This window comes from Mya arenaria, chromosome 12 (assembly GCF_026914265.1).
Source record: "Mya arenaria isolate MELC-2E11 chromosome 12, ASM2691426v1".
Lineage (NCBI taxonomy): Eukaryota > Metazoa > Mollusca > Bivalvia > Myida > Myidae > Mya > Mya arenaria.
In genome coordinates, this window is record NC_069133.1 from 29068182 (window position 1) to 29091247 (window position 23066).

The following is a 23066-nucleotide window of genomic DNA, read 5'->3' on the forward strand; positions in this document are numbered from 1 at the left end:
TGTATTTTATTATTCAAATCTGCAATGTATATGTACATACCATTTCCTTTTTAAGCCTGTCTGCAACTTCCACATGCTGGAATAGAATGTTTTATATTGTAAAATATAATAGCACAACTTATTGTACAGCTTAGAATTCAATAATTACGTTTAATACAGCATTGATGACAATTTGCCCTTTTTTACCTGCATAATTGTGTCACTAGACCCAAGTTATTACTCATTGTCTATGCATATAGGTCATGGAAATTTAAACAACAAGTACATGTACATGTATGTTTAGAGATCTGGAAGGAACTATGAAACTATCAACACAGAAATAGATATCTGAGTAACCTTTTACTCATGGCAATGTGACTCTCACTATGACTCAACAATTCATCTAATTTAAGAATAAGATTTAGTTGTGTTCATTTAAAATTTGCTTTTACTGGCAAATTCAACTTTGGAAGGGCCCTGACCCCATTCAACAACATCTGAGAGACAGCCTTGAAAATACTATTTTATTTGTCAACAACAAGTTTGCTAGCTGATTTACATCTGTATGAAAACTTCAATATTTCAACTGTATATTAAGAGTCAGAACTCAACAAAAAACAACAACAACATACATGTAAACTAAGTGTAACATTACAAGACAATCTATTAATTTTGTCTCAAAATATATCTTATAAGAACCAAAAATGAAGGGTTTGAAGAATGGATCTAATGATACACTCATTGCTTCAATGACCCTGTAGTACTCACCTCCTTATATATGCGCACAACACTCGCGCTGCCAGGGTTGAGGATGTTCCCCTCGTCATCTCGTACAACCAGGTCCAGACCCAGGGCTCTGTAAATACGATAACAAAATTAAGTGTTGTATGGCACTGTTTTCTTATTACATACCAAAATAACAAGCTTGGTCCTAAAAGATTTTTTCTCAAGCTTGTGGAAACTTTAAATTTGTACCTTTGAAATCCTATAAGGCAAATGACAATTCCTGCGGTAACTTTAGAGGAATAAATTACTGATTTGAAGCAATTGCCAGGGGGGGATGCCTCTCAAATAAGAGTTAACAAGAGAATCAAAAGTGAATGCTAATTTTTTCGTCTGTTTTTTTATTTGATAAAAAGGACATAACTCTACCATAGTTAAAGCCTTAGAGGTGGGCCTTCATACACATGTGCTTAATGTCAATCATGTGAATATCTTGGAATGTTTTTCTTTAGTTATAGTCAAGGTAAAAGTTTTTAATCAAAACAATGCCACAAACACTAAGGCTATGACAATCTCTAGATTTTCTTCTTCTTTTTAGAAGAGCTAAACTAATCTCAATCAGAAACTATGTCCAAACAATTGACGACAAGAAAGTAACCATTATCATTCAGTATGTACATACGCATTTCCAATGTCTATTTTAGCCGCCACTTTCTGTTTGAGGTCCTTCATCTGTTCTGTGGTAATCTTGCGAGACAGAATCTCCTTCCGCCATCGCAACAGATCATGTATCATCTCCTGGATCTTCACAAACTCTGTTGCATTTATCTGTAGAAATACATACAGATATATGATTTCATTTATGCTTTTCAGTGGCAATGAGAGATTTCAAAACTCTTTCTGAAAATGTTTTATTTTTGCAAATTTGGAAAAAAATCTTTGCTACACCTTTTTTAACTTCACTAAGAGTTATTGTTATTGTTTCAAAATGAACCACAAACTTGTAAACAATACTTACCACATACTGATTTTTCCAATACAGATACCATTCCCTGACCACAGATGTGATTTCCTGAACAATGGGCAATTCCTTTGGTGTAATCGTATCAATAGACCTGGAAGAAAATTACTATTAAGTTTAATATTCACTTTCATCATTACATTCAAATAGATCTGAAAGGGACTTGTTCATGTTTTATAGGGTCAGATATCCAAAAAGTGAGTAATGTGAAAAAATACTTGTTTCAATCATAAAACTTCAACATTACTCAAATTGACATCATGCTATATCGGATTATGATTGCCCTCAATAAACACTTACTTTGTTTAATGAAAGAACATATTGAATACTAGTATTATCCCATGCAGTTGTTTGTCCAGGAAGTTCATGTGACTAGTAAATCATTGGTTTAACAGTTAAAAATATTTTTATCAGGTAGGTTCGCGTCACATCAATTATGACTTAACAATGACATTTTGTTATAAGTTGTATGTTGTTGATGAATTACAGTTTCCAGTAAAACATGTATATGTTCTCCTGACAGCAGTGAATTAGTTAAATGGATAATATTAAGTTAAGATTACCCACAATGAATTAAATAATTATACAGATACTGTGAAATCATTAATGTTCTTGGGCATGAAATTTCGTGGTTTGCCGAAAAAAAACAATTTCATGGGTACTTGAATTCGTGGATTTTCATTTTTGAAAAAAAAATCGAAAATGCGATCGTCCTAGATCGTCTGCATAATATCCACGTGCTGGCCCGTGATTTCCATCTTCTACGTCACTCGGTTTATGACACTCACTAATAAGGTATGACATGCCAATTAGTGCATATACCCATGTCACTTATCGATTTAATTGGGAATAAAGGTAATAAAAGAGGATGTACCCTGATCATAAATACAGATAGGGGAAGCCATTGAATGCCAATTAAGAATTTTGCAAACTGTGAAAACACCGAAAAGGTGCGTATATTGTCACGTTCGGTGCTTAGTAACCTTCAATATACTAGTAATCGATTAATTATTTTATTAAATAAAAAAATCGAGTATGGACACTCATCACGCACATCTTGTAAACTTGGAGATTTTCATTAACAGCACACGTTTAAACACGTGCTTATAACTGTCATTTGCTGCATAAAACACATTTAATTGATTTGGTTCATTATTTGTTAAAGGCAGTTATAATATATTAACAGAATAATGATCGTAAGTTATACAGTGAGACAGGTTTTAACACTGTATACTGCGACCTCTGTAAATCATATACTAGAGTACGTACGTAACAAGGCAATTGAAAAAGTGAATAAAGGGTTTATATTTCGTGGGATCTTGAATTCGTGGATCACCCAACCCACGAAAACCACGAACATTAATGCACCACGAACATTAATGATTTCACAGTAGATTGAAGTGGTCACTGATATGTTTATGATAGTATGACAATGGGACAAGATTTTTTGCTTTCAAGGTCACAGCAACCATGACCTCTGACCTAAAAAATCATAGGGGTTTTCTGCAGGTTAAGACCAACTTCAGTACCAAGTTTGTGAACCTTAGGCACAAACATTCTCTATTTATTAATAAACATATATGGTTTGGTTACTGGCCGAACGACTGACTTCCATGTGCAAAGCATATAACCCTGCTTCTACAAATGGGGCATAATAATGAAATTTAACAAGAGCTGTCACAGAGACCGCGCGCTCGACTATTCTGCCGCTTTTCAGTGTAAGGATTGAAAATGTTTTGGCAAAACATGCATGTATCACTGTTAGATTAGATTTCAATGCAATACATAATGTGCTGAGATATTAACATCAATGTGGTTACATGCAAATTTTAACCAGAATTTTTAAGTCTAATAATAAAGGGCCATTATTTGCAAAATACATGTATATAACTTGGTTATTCAATTAGATTGGTTGGTTGAATACCATTGTATAAAGTCTCAATGAAATACATCAAGTAGTTGCTGAGATATTATCCTATGTGTGCTAACATGCAAGACCTTAACCAGAATTTCTAAGTAACATAATAAAAGGGCAAAAATTATATAATTAAATATGAAAGATAGAGTTATCTTACTTGATTAAATAAGAAGGTTAAATGGTTAGGAGCCTGTGTGTAAAGTTTCAATGCAATACATGATGTATTCGCTGTGGTATTGACTTAAAAGTGGTTACATGCAAAACCTTAACCAGAATTTCTGTTGAATAAAAAAGGGGCCATTATTTGAATTTTGAAAACTAGAGTTATCTTACTTGGTTATTTAAGTAGATTGGATGGTTGAGTACCATTGTATAAAGTCTCAATGCAATACCTCAAGTAGTTGCTGAGATATTAACCTATGTGTGCTTACACGCAAAACCTTAACAAAGGTGTGACGCTAACGCCGACGCTTGGGTGAGTAGTATAGCCAGCTCTCCTTATTCTTCGAATAGTCGAGCTAAAAATGGGACAGAAAATGCTCTCTTTTGCTGACATGCATCACATTTAAAATTGGATCACTTTAAGCATGGATTTACAAAATTCTGATCATAATTGCCAGTTCTTGTTTCATAAAAATAAGCAAAATAACTTCATTTCAATAAGTTTAAAAAAAATATATGCTAACATCAAATCTGTGAGTCCATTTAAAGAATTAAGTGTATAATTAAACATCTTCTTGTTTAAAGATTAAACAGGCTTGATACCAAATCAATTGCAATTTATGATGTCAATAAAAAAACTCACTTAGATATAACGATATGTTATTGTTAAATATACCTACTATATTTCCTAAAAACATGCGATAAGAAAATCTGTTATAAATATGTTAAACGCGTTAATTGATTGAAAACTGTTCAAGCATTGAGAACATTGGATGGATTTGTAAACATGAAATGCAAAAACAGCGTACTTACCCTGATTGTACAATAGTAGCTTCTTTCAACATTACATAGTTCTTTGGAAATATTCCAACTTCTGCCTTATTTTTGGTTGAATATCCCATATACCAATCTAAAATGAAAAAAGCAAACTGTGAACTAATGATACCCAGGAGTAAGTAAATATAATCGGTTTTCTTGAAGACCAATGAATCTTATACATCAACATATCTGACCGTCCTTTATACAAAACTAGTTTGGTAGCTAGTGCACTAGCTTTTTACTGATGTTTCTAAACGAAGCCATGAATAAAGTTACACATAAAGATATAAACCCCTACATTGCATTAACATTGCTTTTTGAAAATAGACAACATCAGCTTGAAGAGCTATTTTGAAACCTAAAATTAACTATCACTTCTGTGTTGTGTCGAAAGTCATTCACCAAACCAAACAAGTGGGGCTAACCTTTTGCCAACTGCCGCCATTTCATTAAGCAAACTGGTGCCAAGGCTGTTTGGTTGGGTTCGATTTTACATTCAAATTTATTTTTAAAATGTTCATTCTTCTTAGACAGCTTAAATAACTAACCTTCAGATTCTTCATTGATAACTACTGTGTCCCCAATGACCAGTTGTAAAAGAAATTCACCTCTTTTGTTGAACTGGTATATAACTGAAAATACACATGAATAAAGACAAATTCAGGTTAGCTAGTCAGTAGGGTTCAGTGTTTGTGTTCTGTCAGTTGTGTTTCCAGCCCTCTATAGGATGCTCTGATTGTCCAGTGGGGGAGTTCATTGCAACTAAACCAAGATGGCATGCACAGAGCCTGGTCATACCCCATGTACCGTTGCTTCTTCTGCTAGGGTGCCAATAACTAGACAATAAAAATAAGTAGAGGTTCATTTGGATTAAATTTAAACAATCTGGGAATGTAGTTCCCCACAGAATTGGCTATGGGCTTGTTGAATTTACAGTTCTGACAAAATCTGCTCCCCAAGATTTTGCATAACTTACTAGGGCTCAAAGGGACTTGTTCACATTATAGGAGTAAAATTTATAGTAGTGTTTAAGAAAAATAATTCCCTTTTCCTAAATGAAGTATGGCAACTTGTTTCAATGTTGAAACTACATATTGCAACCTCTTAGAAAAACTGATATACATGTATGTTCAAATATTGCCTTTAAAGATTTTTAAGCTTAAGTTTTTGGATTTAGATAAAAAAAACCACATCACATACCAAAGAAGTCAGTGTAGGGCTCATGGTAAATTTATAACAGGTTATCCTGTTCACCACTGAGCTTGAATACCGTCTTGTTGACTTTGTTCAACAATATTTACAAAAGAAACAATACATGTACATGTATATAAGTGTCAATTAAAGGTAAAAAAGATTTAGGTCCCTATAATGCTGACAATAGCAAAACTCATTTTTCATGAAAAATGTTATTTTTAGCATTTCCCTGAATTATGTTTCAGGTTTTATTGTCAAAACATTAACAAAACAACTTTAGAAATTCATTTGATAGTTTGAGTGCACTAGGCTCAATATTACGCATGTCTTGGTGCCAATGAATAAGCTGAGGTGACCATGCACTGTTGTAGTGCTTATAGGTTGTAACTTAGTTGAAATTGCAATGTGAAAAAGCTTAGCATCAGTTTTCTCTTGCAGAATATACATGTACTGGTACTTTTTGTCGATATCAAATGTGCTGCTGAATTAAAAAGCAACACAATTTAGGCCTGATATTTATAGACAGAATAGAGACCCCCTATTTGGTCTTATGTGTATAAAAAACAGGGATGCTTTTAAGGACGCACATATGAAACTTGCATTAGGCTACATATTTGAAACTTGTAGGAAATGAAGATTTGCACAGCACTTTCAATTGTCCTGAGCTGCTGAGTTTTCATACACAAAAATGTGGCCAAAAATGGACCAATCATACATTTGTAGTAAGCATAATTCTTGAATCCCACATAAAAGGTGGTAGGGCAGGTAGGGTCTAGCACATCATGGATAGATCATATATTTGACATAATTCAAGATGCACTCAAAAAGTACAATACACAATTTTCATAAATATTCTGGGGACAATAAAGTTGGTATTTTGCTCCATTGATTCAGTGATTGATTGAATGCATGAATAATTGATGATAGATCATAAGATAAAATTAATTTCACAATACTTCTTGTTTGAATACACTCTCAATAGAGTGATCAATTTAAATATTTATATGCATAATTAACTGTGTCTTTCAGTTTCAGTGATCCGGAGTTTTGCATGGACAGCAGAATTCTTATACTGGCTTCACCTAAAAAATCCACAAGCCCTGCTATATAATATCCTGAGTTTGAGCAAGCCTGGAAAGCATTATACCAGTGCGGGTCATGTGTGCTCATGCTCATTTGATCACTGAATTGTATTAGTGTTGCAGGGAGTTTTTCTACAAGGTTTTTAAAAACAAGTTATTTGCTATCTAAAAAATAATGCTAGAAATAATGCACCAGTCAATTGTAACCACGCCCCCCCCCCCCTCCCAGGTCCGAGGGGTATACCGGGGATAGCCGGGGAAATGGGCCATGTTTTTACCTTTCAGGTGGCCCCCCAGTGCAGGGTGAATGCGGTGGTTTTGTCTTCGCTTTAAATATAGCAGGGAATGGGCCTTACCTAGGGTCCCTGGGGTGCGGGGGTTGACAGGACTGAAAGTCAAAGACCCCGCTATTCCCCGGACCGGGGGGGGGGGGGGGGGGGGCGTGGCTACAATTGGCTGGTGCATAACCTTCTTAACAATTTCGTGACAAATCTACAGGCTTTATTTAATGGCCATTGCAGTGTACAGTAACTTAACTGGAGTTCTTGTAAGCATATACTCAACTATAATTGAAGATTATTGTATCTTGTTGAGATATGTGTGGTGCAGTAGTGAGGGGAAAACAGGTTCAAGACATAGACTGACACTTTTCTTACTTTAATATACCTTTCCAACGGCATGTCTTCAGTTTTTAAATACCAAATCCGTAAGTGAAAGCTTATATTTATTCCAAATCAATTTAACTTCCTACTTTCTGTCAACAAGGAAACTGAGCAAAATATGTAATATCTTAAAACCAAAGCGTTTGCAGTTTTAAAAAAGAGGTCTTACCGACGCCATATTTTGGCCCTGAACTAATTCTACGCCACTGCACCATTTTTAAACGATATTTTAGCCAAACATTGTAAAAATGACTAAGAATTTAAAAGCACTAAAATGCTTCCGCTATTTGTCAACCATTGAAGATCACGTGACTTAAGTTTACTTCCGCGTATGCGCGCGCATCTGTCTCCAAGTTAAACAAACATGGAGGATACAAGAAATTTTTGTTAACAATATTTAGTTTGTTTGCACCGTTGTATTTTATTACAGTGAGTATCGCTTTTTATTGTAGATAATTGTCATGTTCAATTTAAATATTGATTTATATTGAAACTGTATATGTTATTTGAATATCAAATATCTTTAAAAAAGTTGTACACTTGTGTGTGTAATTTTAAGGTAATCAGTCTATCTATGTCTGTTTAATGTCAACTCCTCTTCCGAGTGGGACTGACATGAACGGTGTGCGCCGGCTTGTAAGTGAAAAATTAAAACACTGATGAAGCAAATCAACATCAGAAAAGTGAGAACTGGGGTATAAAAGAAAAACGCAATTTAGGCAACATGATAAAAAGTGATTGGAGAACAGGTAAAAAGATAAAAACATTGCTCGCTTATCTAATGCTTAATGGTTGCCACAGCCACATTAAATGTGTCAGGGGTGGGGATAGTGACAATATGATTAGGCAAACTGTTCCAAAGTACAACCAAGTGAGGTTAAAATAGGAATTTGTGAAAGTCAGTATTTACTTGAATTTGTCTTAAACATAGTGGGTGCATTAGTCTGGTGAATCTCATTGGTGTTTGACTATAAGATGGCAGAGTAATAGCAACATGATGATGGTATATGTTTTAAAACATTACAAGTGGTGAATCTAGTCTAGTCTATGTTGTTCAAGTCTCATGATGCTTTGCCTAAGCTGTTAGCTCTGGAGTGCTCTACAAAGGCAAAAAGCAAGTCTATATTAAAATTAGGCCCTCGGCATTTGTGCTCCCCTCAAAGTTCGCTGAAAGCATTTTTCATTAACAGATAGCAGACAACAGTATTTCGTTGGTCAGTTGGGGCATGAATCATAGGTTTGTAGTGTGTGTGGTTAAGAACTAGCCACCTGGTTAGCTCAGTTCCTAGTTTCTTCCAAGGTATGCTTTTCTTGTGTCAGAAGTAAAAGGCATGAGCGTCTGGATCGCCATGAAAGGTGAACAGGGGGAGGAGTGTAGTGTGTATGGGTAAGAATCAGCTACTCAGTTAGCTCAGTTGGTTAGAGTGCAGTGCTAGTGTTCCAGTGATTGTAGGTTTGAGACCCGCACCGGGTGCACTTTTCCAGGTTTGCTTTATGTTAGTAAATAAACAAAAATGTACACCAACACACTTTTAAACAGCACAGAAATACAGGGAAAAACACAACAGTCTGACTTGGGTGAACATCATATATTATTTTGAAAAATGTTTGGTCAGTGTTATAATGCATGCATTCTCATGTTGGGTCAATGCCGTGGCAATATGTCGGGCCAACTGTGCAACATGACATTTAATGAAGGCCAACATAGAAAAATGACATGATAATTTATGCTTGACTGTTGTTCAAAGAAAATATATTTTCCTATTGCTGTTGTTGTAATGTGCATGCAATGAATTAAAATTTGAAATTTTACCTTTAATTAAATTTATTGTGTTTGTTACAGGTAAAACCTCAAAGTAGATTTTCAAGATGTCACGAGCTCAAGCAGAAAGTGTGATTAAGAATATCATCCGGGAGATTGCCCAGGAATGTGCCAGCAAGGGACAGGCTGTGTCTGAGACTCTCGTTGCATTTATGGTAATGCATGCTTTGTGGTTAATTAAATAAATCATGTTAACACTTTTTTCCCCATCTGTTGTCACTTGTTCCTTCTTCTTTATTAAGTACCTAATACTTTTAATTAAAGTGAATTAAACAAAATCATACATGCCATATTTCTAAGAGGCTTCCCAGGGAATTTTGGTCTGAATTCCAGGGGATTTTGATATTACACCAGGGGATTTTTATGCATCAAAATTTTGTGCAATATCTACATTTATGATATAAGAATAACTACAGATTCACACTCCAATTACAATAAATTTTGGACTTAGTCATCATGGTCCTTCATGGAATTTCACACCCATAATATTATGAATGCTTTCCACTATCAACCTTGAGCTAGTTTAAAAAAAATCCAAAAAAAATCCAGTTGAAATGGATTCCCCAGCAAGGGACCAGGGGTTGGGTCAGAATTCCAGGGGATTTCCCCCACTTGGGGATATGGCATGTATGCAAAATGTGATGAACTAAGTTTTGGTAAAAATAATTGTAAAGATATAAATTGTCTTCATAATTGTTGGTTGATTAATTATTTGCTGTTTTAGGTAAAAGCTGTGGTATTAGATCCTGCAAATGAGTTCAATGTAGACCGTACACTGACAAAAGATGACGTGCAGAAATTAATAAGAGTAAGTTCCATAATTGTCACTGGTAATGGGACTCGTGTGATAAATAACTAATCACATCATGACAAAATGAATTTAGGTGTTTTAAACAACTTGGTAAAATCTGGAATAAAACAGAAATTTCACTTCTTAAAAAGATCTTTAAATTGCTTACTGTAACAAACATTATCAAAAGTTTAAACTTCAAAGTTGATCCAAATTAATCCTGTTTTTAGCTGTGTGTTGATCGGTTGATGGACTCACGGTCTCCAGCACTGGACACGGTCAAGATGCAGGTCTACTTTGACATGAACTACACCACCAGAGGTCTGTTCTCAAATTTTTCATTTACATGAACTACAGCACCAGCGATCTATTTTCAAATTAGTTTGACATGAACTACACCACCAGAGGTCTTTTCTCAAATTTTACTTTGACATGAACTATAGCACTAGAGGTCTGATCTGAACTTTTACTTTGACATGAACTACACCACCAGAGGTCTGTTCACAAATTTTACTTTGACATGAACTACATCACCACTGGTCTCATAGCCACAGTATACTCTGACTTAAACTACACCGCCAGAGGTCTGTTCACATATTGTACTTTGACATGAACTACAGTACCAAAGTTTGGTTCTCATACAGTATTGTACTTTGACATTAGCTAGGTCTATTTTCGTAGAGAAATACACCACCAAAAGTCAGTGGTCATAGTGTACTTTTACATGAACTACACATACAGAGGTCTGTTCTCATAGTGAACTTTGACATGGACTGCACCCCAGAAGTCTGTTCTCATAGTGTACTTTGACATGAACTGCACCACAGAAGTCAATTCTCATTATGGTTTCTTTACCAAAATCTTATTTTGGAGTGTTAGTTTTATCTTGAAATTTCAACAGTATTTTTAACTAAATGAATAACCCTACAGTTTTACCTTAGCAAATTAAAGATGCTAATATCATGGTTAAAGATGCAGTGTCTTATATTGTCAAACAATTGGACATTAGCTTAGTGCCACTCAAGTTAAAATAAATAAAACTCATTGAAATTTTTGTTTCATCTGATTTCAGCTGACTTCTTGGATGAACATCGCCGCGTGCTTGAGTCTCGCTTGCAGCCGGTGTTACGAGAGATCACAGACAGTCGAGCACGCACTCGGGAAGAACTTGAGAGTTTATATCGAAAGATTGTCTCTGCTGTACTCCTGCGGTCAGGTCTTGGGAGTCCTACAGATATCGCAGTGGTCAGAGAAGCTACAGGTATGTCCATCCAAATGAAAAATTATTAAACCAATCATATATGCAGAACCCAATTAGAGTATTACCCATACTTCTAAGTTCCATTAAAAAGCTTCAGCAAATAAAAAAGTTATTGTCATTTGAAATACCATGGAAAATGACTTAACAACTTGTGCCGAAAATTGGTTTCATTTGTACGGGTAATTTTAGCTAAAAAAGGCACTCATTTTTAAAAACTAAGTCCAATCCTTTAGAAACAAATATCAGAAAAATAGTACCGCATTAATTTGAACAGTTGACTGTCCAATTTGGATCCTTTTGAACTATAGAAATATATAAGGAATTAATCTGGCATATGTAATTACCTGTTTAGGACCACAAACAGTGAAAAAAAAATTCATCTTAACTTCATCTTCGTGAATATCACTTTCAATGGTCCATAAAATTGGATATACACCTCATATAAGTCAATAACTGTATAATAATAGCTCCTCTTGTTTTTTTAGCGGCCCTTCAGAGCGTGTTTCCACAGACAGAGCTTGGGACATTCATGTCCTTAACAAAGCGTGACAAAGAGAGACAACTCCTCGAGCTGACCATGATTGTCACCGGAATCCGCCTCTTCAACAAGGAGTGCGGCAAGGGAGGAGAGGGGATTGATGACTGTAAGAGCAGAATTGTAGCTTGTCTGCTTTTTAAAAAATAAACAAGACAAACAAACCCGTGGCATCGACTTGACCTATGCCATCATTGTGTGCATTACCATTGTTCTAATAGAAGATGATTATCACAAAAAATCTGGATAAAACTCATATTTCTTTTATGGGGTAACTGTAGAAACACTTTATCTGTAACTGTGTCATTTTATTCCATAAATACTTGGACACAAACTGAACGTCTATCAATATGAATATTGGGTTTGAATTACATTAACTCATTAAATCATAAAGGCTTTCTTTATACAGTACCGTAAATGTCTGTGTATATGACACACCTTTTTCCACTAGAATTCCTAAGAAAAAAATGCCTGCGTCTTATCCATGGTATGAGGCTTCTGACTTTTTTTTCCGGCTCTATAGGTAAATCAATTAGGAAAAAGGAGGGTTTTTTTTACTTCATTTCAATGGGACGTAACTTGCATGGCCTTGTCAATATGTTTATATTCATATCAAGTCACAGCGTGCAGTGCTCTAGTTGAATGTTTAATGTAACCATGTTGACAACTGCAGTGCCAGCCATCCTGAATGAGGCAGTTCCAGCCACAACACAAAATGTGGATGCTGAGATTCATGCAGCCCTGAGATGTGCAAACAAATATACAGGTATGTGAGTATCTCTGATATAGAATGATATAGCTTATCATTATTTAGAATACATGTACAGGGATTAGTTATTGTTATATGTCCGTATATCAAAAACAGTTAAAAAAAAAGGAATTTAAAGTTCTTCAGTCATCCCTCATAGTATGTTAAGACTTAGTTTACATCTTAATGTGTTTCAGGCCTGATAGAGAAAATTCAGGGCGGTGAGAATGGGGAGGGGCCATCTGTACAGCTGCTCAAGGAGGCCCTGATAAACTCCCGACAACATGAGGCCTTCCTCAGGGTCATACTGGTTGGTAGTTTTGTATTTATTTTTACCCAAGGTCATAAGACTTTAAGCAGTTATTCGTTCACTAAAATTTAAAGAAGGGATAAGTTTGGAAGAAGTTGTTAATGTACATGTATGCAAGTTTAAGACCATACTTCAGTACCAGCCTTTTCTTCTTTCAAAACTGAGACCATGAAATGTAAGTTCTCTTTATAGCCGAACAGGGGCACTGTAGTCTCTTTTTGTGAATAACATATGAAAATTTCTGCTTGTCACAGTTTCATTGACCAGTCGCCAATAGCTCTTGCAACTTGTCGAGGTTTTTTGGTATTGGATAATGCAAACAGCAATCATGTGCTATAATGTGATATTATTTAATAACAGTATATTATCCTCTTATTGGTCAACTTATTGTTGATAAACAACTTGTGGCTGGTGAATAAATGTTTATTCCCCTATTTTATTCAAGAATGATGTAATCAGCTGTGCCCAGCAGGTGGAGATGTTGGAGCAGCAGCTGGCTGCCCGCATGGAGCAACTTCAGGCCACTGTACAGTCGAAAACAGCTGTCCCCACTGCCCAAGTCTATGTAAGTAGTCTGAGAAAAGATTCCCCACTTACTATGTTAGTAGTCCAAAACATCCATCCCCACTGCCCAGGTCTATTTAAGTGGTCCAAGATGGCTTTTCCCACTGTCAAAGTTTATGAAAGTAGTCTAAGATGGTTATTCCAACTGCCCAATGTATGTAGTCCAAGACCAGTTTCCCTACTGCCCATGTCTATGCAAGTGGTCCAACACTGCCGGCCTCACTGACCAGGTCTAGGTTAGTGGTCACAGCAAATGATATCCTACGGACATAGATCCATGATGAAGAGCCATACCTGGAAAACCCTGTATTATTGACGAAAAAATAAAAAAAAATCCTAAATTGAGAATAATGATTAATGCTAATGGGTCATTTGTCATAATTGTCATCATCGAAATTCAAAATCTTTACCTTTGGCTATAACTTAAGGGTTTTTAAAGTATCTACCTATTCCCAGACACAATGTGCATATATTTATGCGGCAAGTCCCATCACTATAGCAACAAAAGAAGAATTGACAAAACACACAAGATAAGGCTTTTCTCCACTTTTGTTAAGATTTAAAACATGTTAGTCAAATTTATAACTGAATATGTTGATCTAGGTGACCTTGTGTATTGATCCCTCCGGTTTATTTACAGCCCCAGTTTATTCACCTGTCCCAGCTGTGGAGCGGCTTCCAGGATGAAATGGTCCTCTTGTCCGTCCTCTCTAACATATTGGCCAGTCTCGACCCATTCACTAGGGTAAGTAATGATGTAACACTGTAACATATGAGCAGCATAGCACAAGTTTGGGCCTTTAAACATAATTATCACATATAAAAAAAATATTATAATACATATAAAATACCAAAAATAGTGAATTTTTCAATGTGATTTTTTCCAAACTCCTTTCTTTAATGTTTCTTGTTATCATTTTCTTGAAGAATTATGACAATAACTTTACTTTTGTTTCCCTAGTAACCTCAGATTTCGTCCTGATTTGTTTGGACTGCATTCATAGTGTCTGTTAAAAACGGCCCGATTGTTTTAAAATTACAACAATGAATTCATCAATGTTTTCTTAATTTATTATTGCATAATGTTTTTGTGTTGGGATAACATCTAAAATATAACCTATTTGGATTATAAATATGTTCTTTAAGTACTTTCATGATGATGTCATGCACAAGGCATCAAATTTGGTTTTGAAATGCTCACTGAATTGTCTGTCTTTATATATACTTGTCTTAAAGCAATTTGAAAGATATCATCATGAGATGTTCTGACAGTATTACTTCCTGAAATGTCGCTGTATTGAAATACCCATGAAAACAAAAGTAAATGTATGTCCGAAAGCCCATTATCAAGCGATGTATAATTTTAATACCTGACTAGACTAGACTTTTCCTATTTTCAATTTTTATTATTTTTTTTATTCCGACTGGATAATCTTTCTAATAATTTCCTTTCAAAATCTCAAACCTCTTTAAAAGGAGATTTGATACCTAAACAAACCTGGTGTGTTGAGCCTGATCCTGTCATAAAGGACAAATTAATTGAGAAACTGGGGCCTGAAGTTCCTACCATACATCCCACACTATCAGACTCTAGAGGTGTTCATGTATTCCAGGGTCATCGAGAGCTGTTTAATGATGAGGTACTGATGCCGTTCCTCACTGGTGTCAACATCAGGTCAGACGAACAGAGGATTCAGGAGGTAGGCAATACTCGAAGGTTCTGTGACTCTGTTCATTGGTAACAATAAAAATGTTCAACCAATACAGGGTTGTGCTAAAAATATTTGTCATATAATCGTTTTTTTCGAAAATATTCCAATCCTGAAATGTTTTTCAAACCAGCAAAGTAAATATCAAGATGATAGTAATAAATACAAAGTTGTAGCTAAATTGTTTCCTGTAACAAAGTATTTGAATATTTGTCTCAACTTCATGTATATTTTGCAGACATCAGGCAATGAAAATCGAGTGAATCCAAATGATTTCCGTGACCTGGATTGGCTGTTCCCGGAAACCACGAAAAACTTCAACAAACTCCCACTGCAATACAGAGTAAGTACTTTGGCACAGAACTTGGGCACTGTAAATATTTTGGCATGGATATGAGTACATGTACCTGTTTTCAGGAAGCTCCAATGGATTTATCTTCAAAACTGTTTGTTTTTAAATTTATCATTCCAGATTAATTGAGGCATTTATTTTCAATTGCAAGATGAAACAATTGCTGTATCTTTACACCCAGTGTGTGTTTGGACTGGTTGACTCTATGAGTGATTATGTGTCTAGCAGCTATCTATGTAGGACTGCTAGTGATGTATATCTCTTACATGTTGCAGGGGTTCTGTGCATGGGCTCTGGCGAAGTATGACCGTCTCCTCCTGCCTGCAAACCCAGAAATTGGTGTACTACGATACAAAGACCACTACTACGCCTTCTCCTCTAAGAAAGCGGCCACAGAGTTTGCAGGGAATGTTGAAGGGTAAGCTGAAGGGATTCAAACCTGTGTACTTGTAGAACCTGTGGGCAACTTATAATCATTTATCTGGGAATGGATTAAATTAAATTCTTGGAATAGGTTCAGTTTTTGTACCATCAAACAGAGTGTGTTATGCTCATTCATTTAAATTGTTGTTTAATTTTTATGGTGATCTTTAAAAAAAAATGGTTAATAAAAGTGAACTTTTAGATGTGTACTAAAGTAAAGCAAATCAAAAGTAAGCGTTTACTAGATTATTGTGTTTCAATACCTTGATGACATTGTTTGTGTTACAGGTATATCAACCAGGTGGCAGAGGGGGCAAAACGCAGCCCTGAGCTTATACAGCTCCTTGAGCTACACACACAGTTTGCCACCATTACACCTTATTCTACTGTAAGTCTGCCTTTGTTTGGGCAGGGCAAGGGGGAGGTTGGGCAGGGAAATGGGGAGGGGGGACATTCTGCAAAGGTAAGGGAGGGTTGGGGAGGGTTTAGGGTTGAAAGAGATATTCAAATCAGATACTATAGAGTATTATGTGCTCTTTATGTCTACCCTTTTTCTGAAGGGAGACATAATGCTTTTGGCATGGTTGTCTGTCCCTCTGTCACACATTTCTGTAAAAGTATAATAGCCAGAGGGATAAAACAAATGTTAAGCAGCATGTAAAGCTGTTCACCTGGGGTTTTGTTTGTGGCTGCATTCAGTAAGTGCAGAATTATGACACCTTACTAAGTTTTAAAAAAAAAACTACAAAGTTAGCAATCTTCCCGTACGAAATTTTTCGCCCGGTATTGACACATAATTTAACTATAAGTTCCGGGCGGAGATATTTTCCAGGCGTACTTTGAATAATATAATGTTTAGTGTTAGAGGCGGAACCCTGCCGGATCCCGGTTTTTGGGGCGAAATATGTAAATGAGGTGGGACGGAATTCAAATTCCAGGCGGAATTTCAGGTTACGGGCGGATTTTCAGATTTAGTTTGATTTTTGTTACGGGCGGAATTTCAGATTACGGGCGGAAATTCAGAATGGGACGGAATTTCGGTTCTGGGCGGAATTTTAGATTACGTGCGGAATTTCAGATTCAAACGGAATTTCAGTTACTGGCAGAATTTTAGTTAATGGGCGGATATTCATACTTATGTCACATGGAGTTTAATTAATTTTAATTTCATGTGCTCAATAATTTACATGCGAAAACTGTGATTAATTAACGGACTGAAAATCAATGTGAATAACCATACTAAAGCTTACTCAATTTATTCTGCATTTCAAATATAAATACGCAGAATAATAAAATATCATATTGGCTATAAAATATCATTAAAGTCACTAGTACACTTCACAGTAGAATGAGTACTTCCTTATTGTTCAGCCATCTAGAATTTGTCAACTGTTATCGCGCATACGTGTTCCTCTTGTGGTGGCCAGATTTAAGTCTTCTTCAGGGAACGTCATGGCAGCATTTTCCGTCATATCACATACTCTGAAAATAAGACATTATATATTTTTATTAAAATTCTGATATTTGTATAAACAAAATAAGTAGAGAACATGATTATGTTTCGGGAGGCCAGAAGACTTGATGACTGAGCAATATTGAAATGTATTCTTACCACAACAGAGTTGCCTGGGGTTACAGGAGTGGAGATGGTTGGCATGAGTTTTCTTGCGAATTTGACCTTCTAAGTTGCTCCGATAACTGTAAAAGTTGTTTGATTAATTGCAATGATCACCTTATAACAATTAAATGATGACTTATTTTAGCTGCTTACACAATCCATATTATTTTAATATAACTGCTCTCATTCATACCCTTATTTTATCATGAATTACATCTTTATAAAATATATATATGGTACATTAATTAATTAAGCACTTTATGAGGTTTACTCGAAAAAGCCAGTACCTTTGCTGTGAAATTTGTTGAAGGAGATGCAGTCGAATTCTGCGTGTGAAAGTGGCTGCTGAAATATCAAGAGGAACTCATGTATAATGCGTTTGTTTCTGTTTAATAACTTTATTAATTTAAATATTGTTTTTAAAATCAAGACTTAAACCGTTATTCCAGCATAATGCAGAACTTAATTAACATTTTGTTGTTTTAACAAACATATTAAAATGAATATATGTGAACTCGGTAGATTCCGGCAAGCTTCATTTTGATAACACCGACAGCAATTGTAATTACTCGGAAGCTTTTTGGCGGAAAGCCAAGGGTTAATGCTGATATCGTTTTTTCGTTGCACATATGAACTTCTTTGTTAAGTTTAATGATTGCGAGTATGCTATTCGGGTGAAAATTATGTAACAAGGCAAATATAAGGTAATATGGTTGTAATAAACATAGTATTGATACCCAACCAAATATTTTGTAAAGCATAAACTAAGCATTCTTAATCGCATCAAACTTACTTGATGTCAATCAAACAAAATAGTTATAAAAGTGAGAACAGACAAAACAATTTCAAAACCAATACTGGTAAAATGATAAATAGAAAAGTTACCTCCATCTTTCACGACCACGTACCCCTTTGAATTGGTGCATTTGATTATTCACCAGTCTCAAACAGCATATGCATTTCGCGATTCAAAATTTGTAAGACACCTCAAGTCCGCGTTATTCTTATCAATCACGGCTAATGTTCCATCTGTTGGTCAATACACACAACCATACGTTTTAACTATGACGTTTCTCACGCAAGTTCAAATGTTTTCTTGGTAAAAGTCTAGTTATTCATTATTCCAAAGCGCGGTACATGTATGTCTATCAGTAATGGTTTCAGTGTGGGCATCTTGTGAAACACATGACCGGAATAAATAAAGGTTAAAGTTCTCAAAGGGAAATCCGACCAGATTTGTGCAAGATAAGGCGAGTATTTATAAACAGCTGGATCTGTACCCCGTTGATAGCCCATGAGGCTTATCGGTGAGTCAAATGTTGAAGCACAGTATTGTACATGATGACCTCGAATCGAGTGGAAGTCAATTATTTAAAGCCGACAAGGCTGAGTTTAGTTTTAATTGCTATTAGTGGTTGATGTTATAATGTCCCAATTAGTGACATAAGTAACATTTTAAGTGGACTTTAAAGTTCATAAAAGCTGAGTGTAAATTATATCATGAGCTCATGTTTTTTTTCCTTTGTGTTTGACTCCCCTTTGTAGTTTTATTTTTATTTATATTGCATATTTTATATTACATGGAGTATGACGTGTTCAGATGAAAATATGGAAGATGTTTAGCTTTTAACTTGCTATGTGAAATCTAAACAAAAACAATTCAATAATATTCATGACTTTCGAATTATTTTGGATTCAGTGGCTGAAAATATTAGGCTAAGTTCGAAATTACGCTCCACTAATATGTTTAAGTAGGATATTCCGTCCCAAAGGTTTCGTAGAAAAAACAAAGTACGAAATTCCGTGTCACACAAATGTTAAAGTATATAAATACGCCCGTAATTTGTTTACGCCTGGAACTTCCAATATTTTTACGCCCAGAATCCACTAGAAACTTGTAGGGATGTCGGGCGGAATAATGATTCCGTCCATACTCCAGGCGGAATTCACCGATTCCGTGCCAATTCCGCCTCAATTCCGCCCGGAATCCGTCCCTTTATTTCGTACGGGTTGTGTTGCATATCTCCAAAAGTATATGAGCAAGAGTCACAAAATTTTACAGAAATGTTTGTGCTCATTGGGGATGTGATTTTGCTTTGCCCAAAAAGTGCAGAGTTATAGACCTTAACTTAGTTAAAAGTAGCCTATAGAGCATGCGATCTTGGGTCATGTTTATCTCCAAAAGTATATAAGCCAGAGCTTTACAGAAATGTTAACATAGTTTTGTGTGCTGCTTTGCCGAATAAGTGCAGAGTAATAGCCCTCTACTTTATGAAAATATGGCATATAGAGTATACATATGCAATCTTCTGTCAAACAGGTCTCCAGTATGAGAGCATGGTCATGAAACTTTACAGGAATGTAAACAAGCATGTGAAATTGTCCCCTGTTCAATGAACAGAATAATGACTCTTGCTTTAGTGACATTAAAGGCCAGAAGCGGGGACATTTGTGTCCTATGGACACATTTCTATTGCTTTCACTTTAAGATAACATTTCTTCAAACATACTCCTGTAAAGGAGGGACATCAGTTTTCAAATGAAAATAGATTTAGTTCTTGAAGGGTTAGAATTCGGACCAGACTATGGATGTTGGGATGTGTTTCAACATGGTGTGGCGACTGTGTCCTTTGGCATTGAATGGAATGAAATACCTGAATAGGTGGGGTATGGTCAATTTGGGGAGAATGGGAAAATTAAACCTTTGTTGAATTTACTGTGTATCTGTGTGAAACTCTCATTCATATTTCTTTCTATGATACTCTGTGTGTTATCTCATTGTCTTGTTGTTTTTCTTCTTTTGCTTTGTTTTCTTTTCTTACTGCTGCTTTTTCAAGGTTCCCCTCAAGGTAACCAAATATGTGATGACATTTGTAGCTAGGTTAGGTCCGGAGAAATACCAAGGGTATACCAGGTTCTGTGGTCTACAGAACTATGTTCACAGCAGATAAGTTAGACAAACATAAGGTAAAACATCTGTCAAACATCTGTCACAGCAGAAACAACATTTACCAAGTTTATTTTTTCTGTAATATTTTACAAGCTTATAGGAGTTTTTTCTCTAAACTGTCCACTTATTTTTTCCAGAAAGCATTTAAGAACCTATTAAAACATGTAATTTGAATACAACGATACTTTTTTATCAAGATTATAAAATATATTCTTATCAAGTTCTGCTTGCAGTTTATCTTTGCACTTAAATACATTAAGAGCCACCATTGTTTTATCATACATGTAGATTGAAAAAAAGCTTAAAAACTAGAATTTTGAACTTTGATTTGTTACAATACTGTTTAATGTTATATCTTAACTTGGTACCGCCATTATTTCACCATGGTGTGTTTCACCTCCTAATAGGGCAAAGACCAGGGCCGGATGATAGAGAAGCCGGTGACCAAGTGTGACAGTGGCACACAGACAGACACACATATCCTTGAGTCAAACATTGTCAAGTCATATGAATGGAACGAGTGGGAGCTGAGGCGCAAGGCCATCAAACTGGTATGATTTGTTTATGGTTATGATAAATGTTATCAAGGAATATGTCTGTCCCCCAATCCAGGCTAACTTGCAAACATGTATATGTATCAAGTGAACACCCGACTTAGACAATTTTATAGAACTCTGTAAACTGCTTGCAAATACATTACAATGTGTCTGTCCTCCATTCCAGGCTAACCTGCAAACATGTATACATGTATGTATCAAGTGAACACCTGACTTAGACAATTTTATAGAACTCTGTAAACTGCTTGCAAATACATTACAATGTGTCTGTCCTCCATTCCAGGCTAACCTGCAAACATGTATACATGTATGTATCAAGTGAACACCTGACTTAGACAATTTTATAGAACTCTGTAAACTGCTTGCAAATACAATACAATGTGTCTGTCCTCCATTCCAGGCTAACCTGCGTACCCGGGTAACACACTCCATGCAGACAGACCTCAGCAACATGCGCCGTGACACAGCCATACAAGTCTGGCCACCAAAGTATGTTTTTTGTTGCAAAAGTTTTGTCTTTTTTTTCCAGCAAAATAAGGTTTTGTGATTGCATTTGTGTCTTTGCGTTTTCTATTAGTCCAAATCTATAATAATCTTGGTCATAACTCATAAACCATTCACTGGTGTCTGCCTCTAATGCTAGAGGTTGTGGATTGATCCCCACCAGGGGTACTTTTTCATAGCTTCTCAATTGGACACCAGCTTTGGTTGCTTCCTGAGTTATTCTATAAGCTATCATCTTTGGTCACAACTGAGCAATAATCAGTAAGTATAAACTTAACTATTTAAGATATTCAAATGAAACTTAGTACACAACCTTTCATAACAGAAATACTAACAGAATTATTCTTTATCATTAATGTTATCAACATTTCATGGAAATGCTGAAAGTAGTTAAGACTTGCTATTGTGATATAATATTTATCATTATAAATCATAATGCATGTAAACTGGATCAGAAAACCACAAAGGAAAAAATGTCTTCATATATCATACCATACAGTTTGGGCCATGTTGCATCTTAATTAAAATATATATAAAACATTTCCATTCAGCTCTTATCACATCTGTATTCATGTTATTACAGGGAACAAGAGACACAAACAAAGACAGACAGCTACACGAACGTTCCAAAACCGTCTGTGTTCCTGGCTGGCCTGCGGGGTGGTGGCATGTCTGAGCCAACTGTCATGACCAAGATGGACCTCACTATTGATGTTGACCAGACGTAACCATGCCAATAATAGCTGGGAGAGTACATGGGCACGGACACTTAGTCATTGTGATATATACCTAAAAATGTTGGGTGTAATTGTTTTTATTTATCTGTGAGGACATGTTTATATATCTGTTTATGACTAAATAAAATATGAAATATTGTCAAAAATGGTTTACCTTGTATATTAATAATAATAATAATAGTAGTAATGATAATTATAATAACTTTTTTTTTTCACAAAGATAACACATCAGTGTCTTGTTTACAGTGTGGTCTTCAACTATGACAAAATGTAGATTATACATGTACAATGTTCTTGAATTTAACAATATTGAATCAAATCAATCATTTACACATACATGAAATCAGTACGAAAAATCAATCATCAAAACTCGTCATTTTGTTTGATGTTTGATATGGGTAACATCTTGTCCAAACACAGGTTGGGTAGGTAGGCTTTTTTAATATTGCCATCATCTTCTAATGGAGTTAGAGTAATCAGTATTAAACAGTATGATATTACATATTAAAACACACGCACACATATTTTTTTAAGCAACAGACTTGGCTTTATCTAAATAATAAATATGCAGTATTCGTCTTCTTTGAACTATATATACATTGACTTTCATTGACAAATAAACTCGT

At 35.5% G+C, this 23066-nt stretch overlaps 2 protein-coding genes across 16 annotated transcripts in view; one reads left to right on the plus strand and one right to left on the minus strand.

Annotated features, from left to right (window-relative positions):
• The window catches only part of LOC128211515 (dedicator of cytokinesis protein 1-like), a 78410-nt gene extending 70523 nt beyond the window's left edge, over positions 1-7887 (minus strand). For all 14 annotated transcript variants that reach the window (XM_052916395.1, XM_052916391.1, XM_052916392.1 and 11 more), the window contains exons 1-7: positions 7730-7887; positions 5171-5254; positions 4617-4713; positions 1721-1817; positions 1385-1530; positions 748-835; positions 41-76 (exon numbers count right to left, since the gene is read on the minus strand). In XM_052916395.1, the coding sequence (XP_052772355.1) occupies positions 41-76; positions 748-835; positions 1385-1530; positions 1721-1817; positions 4617-4713; positions 5171-5254; positions 7730-7775 (594 nt within the window). In that variant the 5' untranslated portion in view covers positions 7776-7887. The remainder of the gene's footprint in view (positions 1-40; positions 77-747; positions 836-1384; positions 1531-1720; positions 1818-4616; positions 4714-5170; positions 5255-7729) is intronic.
• Positions 7878-22600, plus strand: LOC128211516 (cilia- and flagella-associated protein 206-like). Of its 2 annotated transcripts, XM_052916404.1 has the most exons (17): positions 7878-7989; positions 9404-9537; positions 10107-10190; positions 10403-10493; positions 11245-11433; positions 11919-12077; positions 12642-12734; positions 12914-13026; positions 13472-13591; positions 14231-14335; positions 15204-15290; positions 15538-15642; positions 15927-16069; positions 16363-16462; positions 21050-21193; positions 21600-21688; positions 22287-22600. In XM_052916404.1, exons 2-17 carry the CDS (start codon positions 9430-9432, stop codon positions 22429-22431), a joined length of 1875 nt encoding a protein of 624 aa, XP_052772364.1. In that variant the 5' UTR covers positions 7878-7989; positions 9404-9429; the 3' UTR covers positions 22432-22600. The 2 variants fall into 2 exon arrangements, with proteins under 2 accessions (XP_052772364.1, XP_052772365.1); XM_052916405.1 differs by lacking the exons at positions 7878-7989; positions 9404-9537; positions 10107-10190; positions 10403-10493 and adding an exon at positions 10646-10667.
• Positions 22601-23066: the final 466 nt, after the last annotated feature.

Coding starts and splice junctions, on each gene's coding strand:
- LOC128211516 (XM_052916404.1), top strand. CDS start 9,430: ATGTCACGAGCTCAAGCAGAAAGTGTGATTAAGAATATCATCCGGGAG. Junction 10,191..10,402: donor ACGTGCAGAAATTAATAAGA/GTAAGTTCCATA, acceptor TCCTGTTTTTAG/CTGTGTGTTGATCGGTTGAT. Junction 15,291..15,537: donor ACGAACAGAGGATTCAGGAG/GTAGGCAATACT, acceptor TATATTTTGCAG/ACATCAGGCAATGAAAATCG.